The sequence below is a fragment of the Mastomys coucha genome, chromosome X (genome assembly GCF_008632895.1).
Source record: "Mastomys coucha isolate ucsf_1 chromosome X, UCSF_Mcou_1, whole genome shotgun sequence".
Lineage (NCBI taxonomy): Eukaryota > Metazoa > Chordata > Mammalia > Rodentia > Muridae > Mastomys > Mastomys coucha.
In genome coordinates this window covers 1,314,341-1,327,952 of record NC_045030.1, presented here as the reverse complement: position 1 = coordinate 1,327,952, position 13,612 = coordinate 1,314,341, and the positions used below count along the sequence as shown (strand labels likewise).

The window sequence follows — 13,612 nt, the reverse complement described above, 5'->3', positions numbered from 1 at the left end:
ATTTCATGTGAGATCACATGGATTGTTGGGGTCATTGCTGCTCATATGGCATTTTTTCATAAATTATAAAAGCACAGCTATAGTTGAGAGTCCCTTTTTAGCCCCCTCAGCCAAGTACCGCCATACAGGGAAGACTCTGCCTCACAGGCTGTTTTCCATAGCAGGGGATTTTTTAAACAAATGTCTTAATTTTCAATGTAAGTTCTTTGCTGTGCAGATAACACAGGCTCTGTAATTCAATTCATTCTCCAGCTCACATCTTGCACCTGTAAGAGCATTCTTATTTTACTTTTGTTCCTAGCAAAATGATTCTGAGGTTGATTTATTGCCAGGAAATCTACCCAGACACATTACAAGAGGTTTTGGGTTAATCTACCTTTCAGGATTAGTTATAGCCTCAGTCCTATCAGAAAAGTACAAACCTCTTGCCCTACTCTTCCTTCACTGACTCCCATTGGACCCTTTCTTCTCTTTGCTGCTCCAGGCTAAATATTCCAACCTTCAGAACAGTTGCTTTCTATAAACAACTTCAAGAGCGAGCACAGAACCTTACCCTCACTCAGTTATAGCCTTGAAAAGCCCAATAAATAATTGACTCGTGTCCTGCTTTCCCCCAGAAAAGTGGGTCTGACTATTTTGTAAAGTCAAGGTAAGAGTATTTAGTGTCTACAACATTTCCTTGGCTTATTTTCAATCTACTTCCTTTCTTCAGGTCTTTAAGTTATGGAAATACTGGAGCTCAGAAAATAGATCTTTGTCCCAGGTGTGGAAGACTCACATAAACTGGGACCTCAGTGTGTAGGCTGAATTTGAATCATTTCTCTCAATATTCAGCTAGTTTGCTTAGGTAAGGAGCTTAATGGGAGTTAGCTGAGCAAGGTCATAATAAATAGAACAGAGAATGGGAATTTGCTGTGCTTTCTAACAGCATGTCTTCCTTCCCTAGAGGGCTACTGATAAAAACATGAGGTATACGAAGTCTTGTCATGTAATCACCAATGACATATATGAAAATTGGTAAACCTTTTAAGACAGTGGTTCTCAACCTTCCTAATGTTGGGACACTTTGATACAATTCCTCATGTTGTAGTGATCCCTAACCATTTTCATTGCTACTTCATAACTTGAATGTTGCTCCTGCTGTGAATCATAATGTAAATTTTGTGTTTTCCCATGGTCTTTGGGGGTTAGAAGCTTTGTTTTAAAACCCGAGTTTACATATGATTTTTCTTCTTACTGCTGCACTATCATAAGCATTCTTACATGACTTACTCACATGTGTACAACTGGCAGCTGGAGTCAGACTATAGCTATGAGGAGGCAGGGAAGGATTCTAAAATTTGAAATGCATGCTTTTATGGTAGAAAATTTTTGAGACAATTTCTGTCAGATCATAAAGGGGATACTTTACCTTGTTATAGGTGGCCATCTTTGAGATACTTGATTTATGAAATAAATATGAAAGTTTTCAATCTTAGAAAAGTACTCAAAGTAGCCCAAAAAATGACAGCATCCCTGCAGTTATATTCTATCTGTTACAATGTTTGATTCTCCTTTTATACCACATATTGGCTGGGAAAGGGAATGGGGAGGAGGTAGCAGCAGGAAGAGATGTGTTTGGGAGATTTAACTACCAATATGGCCTAGATATCAACCATTTGCAATATTTCTCTGTAAATAACTGGTGTGGTTATGGTAGCAGATAACATTTAGTACTAGCAGAAGACACTGAGCAGGCAGTTTGTAGCCTGGAGAACAAAATAATCTTCATTTTTCTTTCTTGCTTTAGAATGGGTCTTCTGTCTGGTTATTTTTCCATGGCCACATACTTGTTCATGTTTGCTGCTTTGTTCTGTCCATTTATGATAAGAACATTCGGGAGGAGGGTGCTTTATTAATACTGAAGCTAAAAGTTGTATTGGGCCTCTGTTATACCCATCCCATGTACTGATCACATACTGTGAGATCTTACACCAAGGGAAAATTCCCACCTTCCAGTTTACTCACCTCTGGAAAGAAGACTTGACTCAACCAGCCAATTGCCAGTATTCTTCTCAACTCCATATTCATAGCATCCAAGGCAGTTTGTAGCATGGCCCGATCCTCAGCATCTCTCAACTGGCACAGACAGGAAGAAAAGTGAGTGTACATTTCCTAGCCTTCTGCCTTAGACTCTGAGTCCATGCTAGTAGCTAGGAGATCATAAAGGTGACATACTGTAGCTCATTTTGGCCAAGAGATCAGAAGGGTGATAAACTGTAGCTCATTTGGCCTATAATCTGATCATTTACTTCTCAAAAGTAGTACTAGTTGTAGACAGCTCTTTCCCAACAAGAAGATCCATGAAATAGTCGATGGCTCAGGCCTCCTTGGAGATGGGAATGCTCAGTTTCACAAGTGAAGGTCTTTTCTCCAGCATGAATTAGCACTGAGATTTCCCCTTTTAGCTTAATGGATAGAACAAGGGTCTCCTACTCTTGACTTCCAGTTTCTAGAGCCATACCAGCATCCACCTAAGTAGCTGTTATTACTATATCCTGAGCATATTGTGCATATCATATAGTGTAAATATTTAAGTTACTATTCCCAATAACCTTACAAGGTATGATCAGTCTCATTTCATAGTTAAGAAAGCATAACTAAATGAGTTTAGTGTTCAAGATTACAGAACTAGACAGAACCCCTCTAACTTAATAGCTGACCTTTCATACTATTCCACAAAGGGTATATAAAGTATCCAGGTGCTATAGAAAATAGTTATTTTATTATGTATTATAATTTAAAAGATACTTTGTTAATCGAAGGTGACAAGGTTAGGGAAAGGCTATTTCAACTTTTGCCTTCCTGGAAGAGGGTCTGCATCTCTAGACTATGGTGTAGCTCCTAGTTTTTTTGTTTTTCATGATCAAAAACATATTTTCAGATGGCTTATCCCATGTGTTTAGAAGACCAAATTTAAGTGGTTACTACTAAGCTCCTGGAACACACAAGATAAATTCTGTGTGGCACATGGAAGACTTACAATATATTCTTTTGAAATCATCTCTAAGTTCCAAATCAGCAGTGTGGGCGAGACCATTTCTATTCTAATAGGTAACATCTTGGGCACATGGAAGCACACTCTGATGTATACAGCCCCTGAAAGCACCACAGAAATCTAACCTGGACTCGCCTCTACTCCCTAACATGCATTCTGATTTCACTTTGGCATTTCTGTGGCCTCTTTCTATTTATGTGGCACTTGATGCTGTAGCAATAGCTAGTGCCAAAAATGTGTGGCAAGTGAATGGGCAGGGTATGGGCAGGGAGGTTACGGCCAGTTAAAATATCAAATAAGAAAGAAATAAATCAATACCGACAAATAATTTGTCCTGCTTTATAACTTAGACAATATGGCATGGTTAGATGCATGTGACAAATACATTCCAAATAAGGGAAATGGGAATTACTGAATGGGATTCACTTCATTTTTTAAAAAAAGCTATATACCTATTACAGTTTACCTCAAAGGCCCATGCATTATAGGCTTAATTCTCAGACTGGTACTATTGGGAGGTAGTGGAACATTTAAGAGGTATAGACTAGTCAGAAGTATCCTGGTTATTAGGGCTATTGCCTTTGAGAAGGATTGTGGGTCCTTAACCACCCTCTTTTTCATTTCTAGTCATGAGACAAGCAACTTTAGTCTACTACATGATCTTCATCATGATGCCGTTGCCTTGCCATATGCTGAAAGCAAAGGAGCAAACTTTCCAAAACTATGAGCCAAAACAAAACTTTCTACTTGTAAGTTGATTTTCTTAGGTGTTCGTTACAGTAGTAGAAAGCTCCTTGCCCAAACTACTCTCTTTACTACCATACTTCCTCAAGAGAAGGAATAATCCACAAACAAAACATGACTTGTACCCATCTCATCTCTATGACAGCCTTTCTGGAGATACATGGTCATTCTTATGCACTTTGAATCTTCTAGCTTCATTTTGATGTATACACATGGAGCTTCGTAGGTCCTATAGAAAGGAAGTATTCTGAAAGCCCCAGTTTATGGTAGGGTATGTTCAAGTTGGGCTATTTGCCTAGCTATTCCCAAGCTATAAGCTTCAAGAAAACCTAAGTAGCAACAAGAGGCCACCTCCCATGTTTACCAGTGGTTGAGCTGAGAATGACACTGAGTTCAGAATTCCAACTGAAATTGTCCAAAGTGAAAATACCCTAGGCATTGGACTCAGGTAATGAAGTGAGTCTGAGTGCTTTATCCATTCTGTTTCTGAGGCAGTGTTACAGTTACATATGCAAATGACAGAGGGGGTGGGCACTCATAGTTTCAACCCAGAAGTTCTTCTTCAAATTCAACTTTAATTAGATTAAAAGCAAGCACACAACACCTTCCGCAGGGACAACATCAAAGTTGGATAGTTATGATCAGTTGTCTTCTCAGAGTACAGTCTCCTTGTGTTCATGCATGGATATCACCTTATAAGAAATATGCAACTAATGTAATCCTCAGAGTCATTCTCTATCCACCCTAGCACTTTTAAAGCTCATCTTTTGAGCCACAATTATGTACCAGGTACTGTCAGGCACTTAAGGTACAGCAATTTGTTATATTTGTATAAGTCCTCCAAACAAATGATAGTAGGGATTGCAATTCCTATCTTGAAGATAGAGGAACTAAAAGCAAAGAGGTGCAGTTACACAGTCAGTGCTGTGGGTTGTGTTGTAGTCCCCTCAAAAGATGTGTTTAAAGTCCCCAGTACTTCAGAATGTGCCCTTATGTGATTTATAGTCATTGCATTTGTAACTTACTGTTAACCTGAGGTCATAAGAGATAGGGCAGGACTTACTGCATTGCTATTAATGTCCCTGGCCAAATATGGCTATATGAAGTCACAGACATTGGAGATGGAAACCAAGATTAAAGTGTTCCATTTATATGACAAGGATTTTTAAAAACAATGACCAGAAGCTACCAAAAGGCAAAGAAAGTTTCCTCTAGGAATTTTACAGGGACTGTGGGACTACTGACACTATGAGTTTGAATGTTGGAGTCTCCAGAATGATAAGATAGTAATATTCTGTTATGTAAAGTCGTGGTACTTATTCATGGCAGCCTTAGGAAGTTAATCTGGATAGTAGATAGCTAATTTGGACTTCAGCTCAGAGTCCTCCAAACTTCCCCCTATTTTTTGTTATTTTCTTCATGGTGAAAGTGTCTTTTAGAAACTTGGTATAAGGACATCTATCAAGAGTGCTCTCTTTTCACTTGTAGCTGTCCTAGGTATAATGAGAACACCTTGCATCTGGTTGGCCTAATCTTGACCCAGGAGACATTGACCAAAAAGAGAAAGACTTTCATCCAGAATATGGTAGTCCCTATGAATTAGCATAGCAAATACAGTAGCATATTCAGGTGACAAATATTGGACAACAGCAGCAATCATCAAGCAAGCCCCTGCTTACAATGATTACATGTCTAGTACCCTGGAACCAAATACAATCTATGGCCATATTCAAAAGAGATGTCTTCCCTCCCATACTCCATCTCCCCTGCACTCACCAAGTTTTCATCCAGGAAAGCTTTGGTGTCATCGTAGAGCCCTTTAAGACTAAATGTAACATCTACTGCATCAGTTCTGCTTAGAGTCTGAGAGGAGAAGAAAGGAAAAGAATAGATGGGAAAGGACAAGATAGAGGAGCTGGTTAGTAAGCATGCAGCTGGCTTCTCCACGGGAAGGCAGGGACAGTCTAGTAGGATATGGCTGTAGGTGCAAAAGTAATATTAAAAATATAGCACAGCTGGCACAGCGTGAGCATCAACCAATAGGAATTGACACCAAGTGTCAACTGATACATCTCTATTGGTGTGGCACAATACAGCTTAGCTTTTGGCATCATAGATTGGATGCAGTGGGTAACAGGAAAATAGGACATTTGCAAACTAGAGGGTAAATTTCAGGAGACTTGCCCCTAGGATAAAACTATCTTTCCCATGACAGGTAGAAATAGGTCTAACCATACATATTTCTTCTTGAAACTCATGGCTTTTGGACCTCCTTCAACTAGGATCTGGTCTAAAATAAAGTGAATTCACATTTGAACATATTCTGATCTTATTGTATTTTTATCTAATAGTGAAGTTCTTTCTCCTCTCCCTCTCCTCTCCATCTTCTCACTTCATCTCCTACCCTCCCTCCTTCTACTCTGTCCCTTCCTCTCCTTCCCTTTCCCCCTCCTGTATGTACATGCATTAGTGCACGCATGCATGCGCGTGTGTGTATATATTTACATGTCAGGGATCATATCCAAGGCCTCAGGCAGGATAGGCAAGGTCTCTGTCACTAAGCTCCATCCCCAAATCTAAATTACATTTTAAAAACAACCCTCAGATCTTCTGGCAGTGAGTACTGGCAGGGGATGGCACATCTAATAGGAACTGTTTGATCTGGAGCTGTCAAGAGGGAAATAAAGCATCTTGGAGCTCTGCTTCTAATGACAGTATAACTTTATACAGCTATACAGGGCACCAATGACAGTATAACTTTATACAATTATACAGGGCACTGATGAGAATGGGGAAGGTCCAAGGCTCTGTTTCTTTCCATTTATTAACTATTTCTCCGTAAGTCTGATGCAATGGATATCTACTGGGAACAAACACTGCTCCTCAGGATGATGAACGATGGCATGGCATTCTCCAGTAGCCACCTTGGCCTTGTAATAATCTACAGAATGCCTGCATTCTTATCCACTCTATTACTTTACTTTTCATTTTTTGTATGGTCATATGTGTGGTCATATGCATGTGTGTAAGGATGCATGTGTGTGTGTGTGTGTGTGTGTTCCTCTAAAAGCCAGAGATAGCTGTGAGGTATCTTTCTCAATTGCGGTTTACCTTATAGTTTAGAGATAGGGGTTGATCTGGACCTGGAACTCTCACTAGACTTACTGGCTAGAAAACCTTGGAAATCCTTCTTTTTCTTCCTTCCAGAGCTGGGGTTAAGATGCATGCTGCCATGCCTGACTGTTAATGTGGGTGCTGAGGATATGAACTCTGCCACTCATGCTTGTGTGAGAAGTACTTTCCCTGCTAATCCAGGGCCTCAACTCTATGTCTACTCTACCCATTAGGTTTCTACCATATTTATGTTTTATTTTGATTTCTTTCTGACCCCCTTTCCTATAAAGTCTGGAACTTTTATTTCATTAGCTTATTTTCTCCCCTTACCTCAATAGGAATGCAGGAAGCTGCACCTGCTTCATTGTCACTGTCTTTGCTATAGAACACATCATTCAGTACGTTAGCACTGGCATTCACAGAATCCATGAGGACAGACACATGCTGGTGGACCTTGCTTAGGTCAGTAAGTCTGTAATAAAGCAAAGACAGATAGGTGAGTTCATTGCTATGGATTTAAGATGTGAGGAGCGGGTTGTTTGGAACATGGATCAAAATGAAGATCCTCAGTACTGGATTTGAACTCCTTCTCCCCTCTTGCTATTTCTGTTCTTCACTAGGCATTCAGGGATGCTGGCACATGTTTTTATTCTTCTATAAGTACTTACATTTGTTTGTCTTAGTTTAGCTTGGATTTGGATACTGGGAACTTGAATAGTATGAGAAACAAAAATAGAGGAGAAGAGCTAGCTCTTGCTGAAATTTCAAGGGCTTTCTGAGAGTTAAGGGCAAGCATAAACATCTTTTTGAAATATTTATTTATTTATTTTATTTATTTATTCATTCATTCATTCATTCATTTATTTATTTAGTCTCTCTCTCTCTCTCTCTCTCTCTCTCTCTCTCTCTCTCTGTGTGTGTGTGTAGGGCAAGTTTCACAAATTGATTCTCTTGGTTTACTATGTGGGGACCTAAGGCTCAAATTCAGATGGTCAGGTTTAATGACAAGTACCTTCATTCCATGAACCATTTTGCTGCCTTGGAATAAACATTCTTCTTCTTATTGGGTCTTGGAAAGCAGAAAGAAATAAAAATCTATCTCTAGCTCTAACGAGGACTATGAAAGATAACGAGGACTATGAAAGATGGCTTATTGCTCATCACAAAGAATACTTCTTGCATGGATTGTCAGGGCCCTAATTTTCAGCACAGAGTGAGATTCCTTACTGAGGAAGTTCCCCAGCAGTGAACAGAAATCAACTAGCTGTCTCTCCCTATCCCTTTGTGGTTTTCCAGCCCTGTTTTCAGTTCATTCCCCTTACCTGCTAATGAGATTTTCTGCAAGCCGAGCCAAGTGCTGCATCTGGGCATACTCTCCATCAGAGAGGCTGTCTTGAGATTCCTGGAAATCCAGATGGGGTGGTTGGACAGCTTGGATTTCAGTATGCTTGCATTCCCATGTTTTCATTGAGTTCTCAAAGTCCTGGAAATGAATATAGTGGCAAATTGTAATGACTGTTGTAGCTATGAAGACACATGACACATTTGTCTCTAAGTATGGCATTTTGTAGGTAATATGGAGTATAGGTGATAAAGGGGAGTGAATTATTTCCTCTTCATTACCCCGTGCCCCTATTTATATAGCTTTTTAGTCAGTGTATCTTTGCTGTAAGGTATTTCAGCTTTCATAGTTAGTACACTGGCTCATGGGACACCAGTCTTGAATTAGGCAAAATGTCTACCCTCTAGAAGGTCAGCTATGAGGACATGGTGACTGATAAGACAGTGGAACATCTTTTGTGCCCCATTCTTATATATATATATATATGTATATATATTCATATATATATTCATATATATATATGAATATATATATATAAATTTTTCATGTCTGACTCTAAATATTGTGATGAGATTTAGAGTTAGATGTGGAAAATTAATTTTTCAGTCCTGCTTTTTCATTTACTAGTTATGTGACTATTTGAAGTTATTTAAGCTCTCAACGTGGAAATAAATGCCTCTCCCTCATAGGATTCTTTGGGGGACCTATGTCAGGTGATATATGCAATGTGCCCAGAGAAAAGTTGGCATTTCATTAGGTGGACATTCCCTCCCTCTATATTGGTATTTTTATGTTCACAATTCAAAAAGATGGCCCCCAAGCTCTGAACAGATGATCAATAATATGACATCTGTGCCATTATTGTACCTTTTTATTTAGCAGAAATTTATGACATCTGTAAATGTAATATTTTAAGGAATCTTATAGGAGCCCTAAAGAAAACATATTCAATACAGGTACTGTTATTGAAAGAGCATTTCTTCACTACCAAAGGATTTTAGTTTTCTGTGCAATATAGGGTTGAGGACATTGTTGAAAGGGAGACAGTGTCTTTTGGGCAGTGCCTTGAGCTTTTAGGAGTCATCCTTTCTATTCAGTTCATTGAATTTGGTATGGTGCCTAGGAGCATGCACTTCTGTCATTCAAGGTGCCTGATGCAAGGGACATACAGAGTTCCTTTTGGGGATTTCTTCTTGACTAGAAATGTGATAGCTATGAATGAGGCAACATAGAAATTCAAATAGAACTTTTTTCTTACCCTATCTCTCATCAACATCTGGGCAGTATTCTTGTATTTAATCTTGATAAGGCCTGGTTTCTGAATCCAGGCTTCCCCATCCACCTGCACAGGGACACCGCCTTCACCATCAATAGTTATTACCACTTCATGACACTACCAGAAAAGAAGAGAGAAGAAAAAGGGAGACAAATTAGGAGACTAGTGTGGACTAATCTGGTATTGGGTCACAGTGTGAATGTGTATTTGAAGAGACACTGGCAAAAGATATGAATTAGATCATCCCAGGGAGGAGCATGCATTACCTGTGAGCTTTTTGCTTCTTTGGTCCCTGCCACTTCTACACTCAACAACAGTTGTTACCTTACTGTCTAACAGAATGCCTACTTCCTCTACCCAGGAACTCTTACAAGCAGGTAATTGCTAGGATTAGCTCACATCCTTGGGTTGTAGATGAGAAATTTACCCCATATTTGTATCCACCCAAACCTTACCTACCTGGGCAATTCGATGATGTTGCAGGTTGATGATACGAGACATGGCCATCTGCACAGAACCAAAAATTGCCACAACCTCTAGTTTCCCATCATCAATTGCAGGGACCTCATATTCCTAGGGAGGAAGAACCATGTCACAATTCTCCCAAAAATCCATACTTTTTCTATAATAAGTAAATGTGCTCTGAGGACTACTGGCAACATTTTTTAGCACATTAATAAATGAGAAAATTATACTGAGAGGGAGAACTAAGGTAAGGAAACCAAGATTGGAAAAGGGAATTATGCCTGTAACACATTTGAACTCCTTTGGAGATCAAAACTCATTCCAATTTCTTTCCTGTTCAATGCAGCATCACGAATCCCCAAGATCATATCAGTTCTTATATAAACTCAGAGCATAGAGGTCATGGCTTCTTTCTAAGGAGATGTTTTTACTGATATACTATCTTGGGCTAAAAAAAATAGCCTCTTGGGTAACCTTCTGAGTATTTTTCAGGCCTTAGTAATGGGGAAGTCAAAACCCAGGTATCACTTGACATAACTCTACAGTTCTTGTGCTCTGGAATGGCACCTGTTTTAAAAATCAAATCCTTCACAACCTGTTAACAAGGGTCCTGAGCCTATCTCATCTTCCCTCACTGTCTACTTCCTATTCCAGTCAGCCCCATTCTTTCCTTTCTGAGACAATTGAGCAGAATCACTTCTCTTGCCCACCCCATCCCTCATTCCACACTCACTCTGGTTGCTCTGTTCCTTCCCCAGAAGTTGACACCTCCAGCATAGCTGGTAATGTTGAGCACTACGATGCCTTGAAGGTTTGGCAAAGAGACAGCTTCTCCATCACACTGAAAGAAAAGAGTAGCTCTTATTGCCTGGTTTTTCAGATATAGGGATGGAGAAGGGCTTGGTCTTCTCTGCATACTATCATTTCCTTATGCATAGAATAGAAATCAAACCTTGTGCCTGTTCCCATGGCTGTGAGTTAGGCTCCCCACAGTTAAATTTTAGAAGAAGCAAAGATACAGTAGAAAGGTGGTTTCCGATGTCACAAGATTTTCTTTCTCCATGCCCTTTTCTACTAACCTCGAGGTGTATTCGTTCTTCCAGTTTCCTGTAAGAGCTTTGCAGCAGTTCCTTGCTTCCCAGGAGACCGTACCAGATTTTGTTCTTGAGGCGGCTACTACAGAGAGAGAAGAGTAGAAAGATAGTCAGAAGGTGATGATATAGAGGTGAATGGATGGGGAAAGACAGGAAGAGGAAAATATTTTCTTTTTCTAGTGCCTATTTTTTTAATATAATATTTTAAATTTATTCTTTGGGAAGCTTATATATACATATAATGTATTTCACTTTTATTCATCTCTTATCCCCCGCCCAACCAATTCTTCTGGGATACATTTTAATTTTCTCGTCCTCCTTTGCAGGTTGGCCATGCTCTAATGTACATGTGGGCAAGACTATTTGGATGCAGTGGCTTATTAAAAATAAATAACTTTTTATTTTGAATGATGATATTTGATAGTCTGATATTTCAATATCCATTTTATTTAACTAGCTTAAAACTGAAACCTGGATGAAAACATAAGTTCATAGGCAATAATTCATTCAAACTAAAAAAGAAAACTGGTACTTTAATATGATAATTCTTATCATATTTCTTGGATATGTAGGAATTCACAGAAATACTTTTTAAAAGAAATGATTAATAGAAATAAAAGAATTATAATTTGTTTCTCATACTTTTCTGAAGGTATAAATAACTAAGCAAATTATATAAAAAAAATCTAAAAGGAATTATCTGAAGTTTGGAAGGAATAAGATTTCTCATTTCTGACCAGAACTTGAAAATTAAACTGCGTTTTAGTTATTGGTGCAAACATGAGTGAGGGGTGAATTTTTGGTGCAGTAATAAATGCCATGGACAAGAGGTACAGTGTTCACCTAAATTATGTGTGATAATTCACAAAAGCCTATTACATATTTTACCAAGAACAGAAAAAAAGAAAGATCAGTATGAATCTAGACATTATCTCATAAGGAGAGATAAATACTAATGATGCTGTTTTGAGCAACATATATTATATAAAGGTATTGAAACAGTGTTTTTTATCTCATAAGTATGAAATTTCTGGGCTGGAGAGATGGCTCAGCAGTTAAGAGCACTGACTGCTCTTCCAGAGGAACTGAGTTCAATTCCAGCAACCACTTAGCGGCGGGATCTGATGGTCTCCTCTGTCATATAGGCATACATGCAAATACAGCACTCATATATATAAATAAATAAATAAATAAATAAGTATGAAATTTCTTACATGTTAATCTTTGTGTGTTTGTGATAGAGAAAATATGGTACAGGCAAGGGATAACAGGAGACTTTGGATGGAGCTAAAAAAATAAGGTCTTATTAACTATAGGATCTCCTATAAAAAGAGAACTTATATATCCTAAAAGGGTTGAATATCATTTATGAACTTTTCCCCCGCTAAGGATGTTGAACATTTCTTTTTTTTATTCTTTTTTTTTCATTTATAAACTTTTAACATCATAGAAATGAGCTATCATAGGAAATGTTTTAAAATATACAAGGCTAGTGAAAAATTATTTATATTCTGAAACCAAAAGCTTTTGGAGCATTTTAATTTCATCATCTATAAAATCACCTAGAAAAATATTCTATAAAATAACTAACTTAACTAAGTAACTAATAAGCAAGAACAAGGTTGGGAGACTTTCATCTCCCTATCTGTAAAGTTTCTTCAGACCTACAGTTAGTAAAGTAGTGCGTTACTTGCATAGGATGGACAAAAAAGTCAGTAAAATGAAGGGTCCACTTACAGACCTTTACATTTATCATCAATTGAATTTTTTTCTTTTGTTTTTTTTCGAGACAGGGTCTCTCTGTATAGCCCTGGTTGTCCTGGAACTCACTCTGTAGACCAGGCTGGCCTTCAACTCAGAAATCCACCTGCCTCTGCCTCCCAAGTGCTGGGATTAAAAAAGATACTAGCATAATTAATTGGGAAAATGACAACTTTTTGAAAAGATATGGTACTGAGATAAATGAGAGATCTGTGGTAGTTTGAATACAAATGCCACAGATAGGCTCATATATTTGAATGGTTAGTGAGCAGGGGGTAGAACTCTTTGATAGGTTTAGAAAGATTAGGGGTATGGTCTTGTTGGAAGAAGTATGTCACTGGGAGTGGGCTTTGATGTTTTCAAAAGCCCACATCTGGCCCAGTGTTTTTCTTTCTCTTGGCCAGTGGATCAGGATATAGAACTCTCGGCTCCTTCTCCAGCACCATGCCCGCTGCCATGCTCCCTGCCATGATGATAATGGCCTAAATCTCTGAAACTGTAAGCCAACCCTAATTAAATAATTTTCTTTATAAGAGTTGCCTTGGTCACTGTCTTTTTACAGCAATAGAACAGTGACTAAGACAGTATCTTCATGCAAAAGGATGAATTTAGAGCATTAGCTCACACCATACACATAGGAAAATTAATTCAAAGTTCACCAGAAAACTTAAATGTAAGGGCGTAAACAGTATAATTTTGGAAGAAAACAACATTTTCTGGCCTTGAGTTAGATTAGTATAATATCACAGATATGGTCCATAAAGACAAAAAATTAACTT

At 38.4% G+C, this 13,612-nt stretch overlaps 1 protein-coding gene across 1 annotated transcript in view; it reads right to left on the bottom strand.

The window, feature by feature from the left end:
* Nucleotides 1-13,612, bottom strand: part of Dgkk (diacylglycerol kinase kappa) — a 122,053-nt gene that overhangs the window by 2,175 nt on the left and 106,266 nt on the right. The window contains exons 19-26 of the mRNA XM_031371869.1: nt 11,058-11,154; nt 10,712-10,819; nt 9,973-10,086; nt 9,496-9,630; nt 8,218-8,378; nt 7,226-7,367; nt 5,558-5,644; nt 2,008-2,118 (exon numbers count right to left, since the gene is read on the bottom strand). Coding sequence (XP_031227729.1) covers nt 2,008-2,118; nt 5,558-5,644; nt 7,226-7,367; nt 8,218-8,378; nt 9,496-9,630; nt 9,973-10,086; nt 10,712-10,819; nt 11,058-11,154 — 955 coding nt within the window. The remainder of the gene's footprint in view (nt 1-2,007; nt 2,119-5,557; nt 5,645-7,225; nt 7,368-8,217; nt 8,379-9,495; nt 9,631-9,972; nt 10,087-10,711; nt 10,820-11,057; nt 11,155-13,612) is intronic.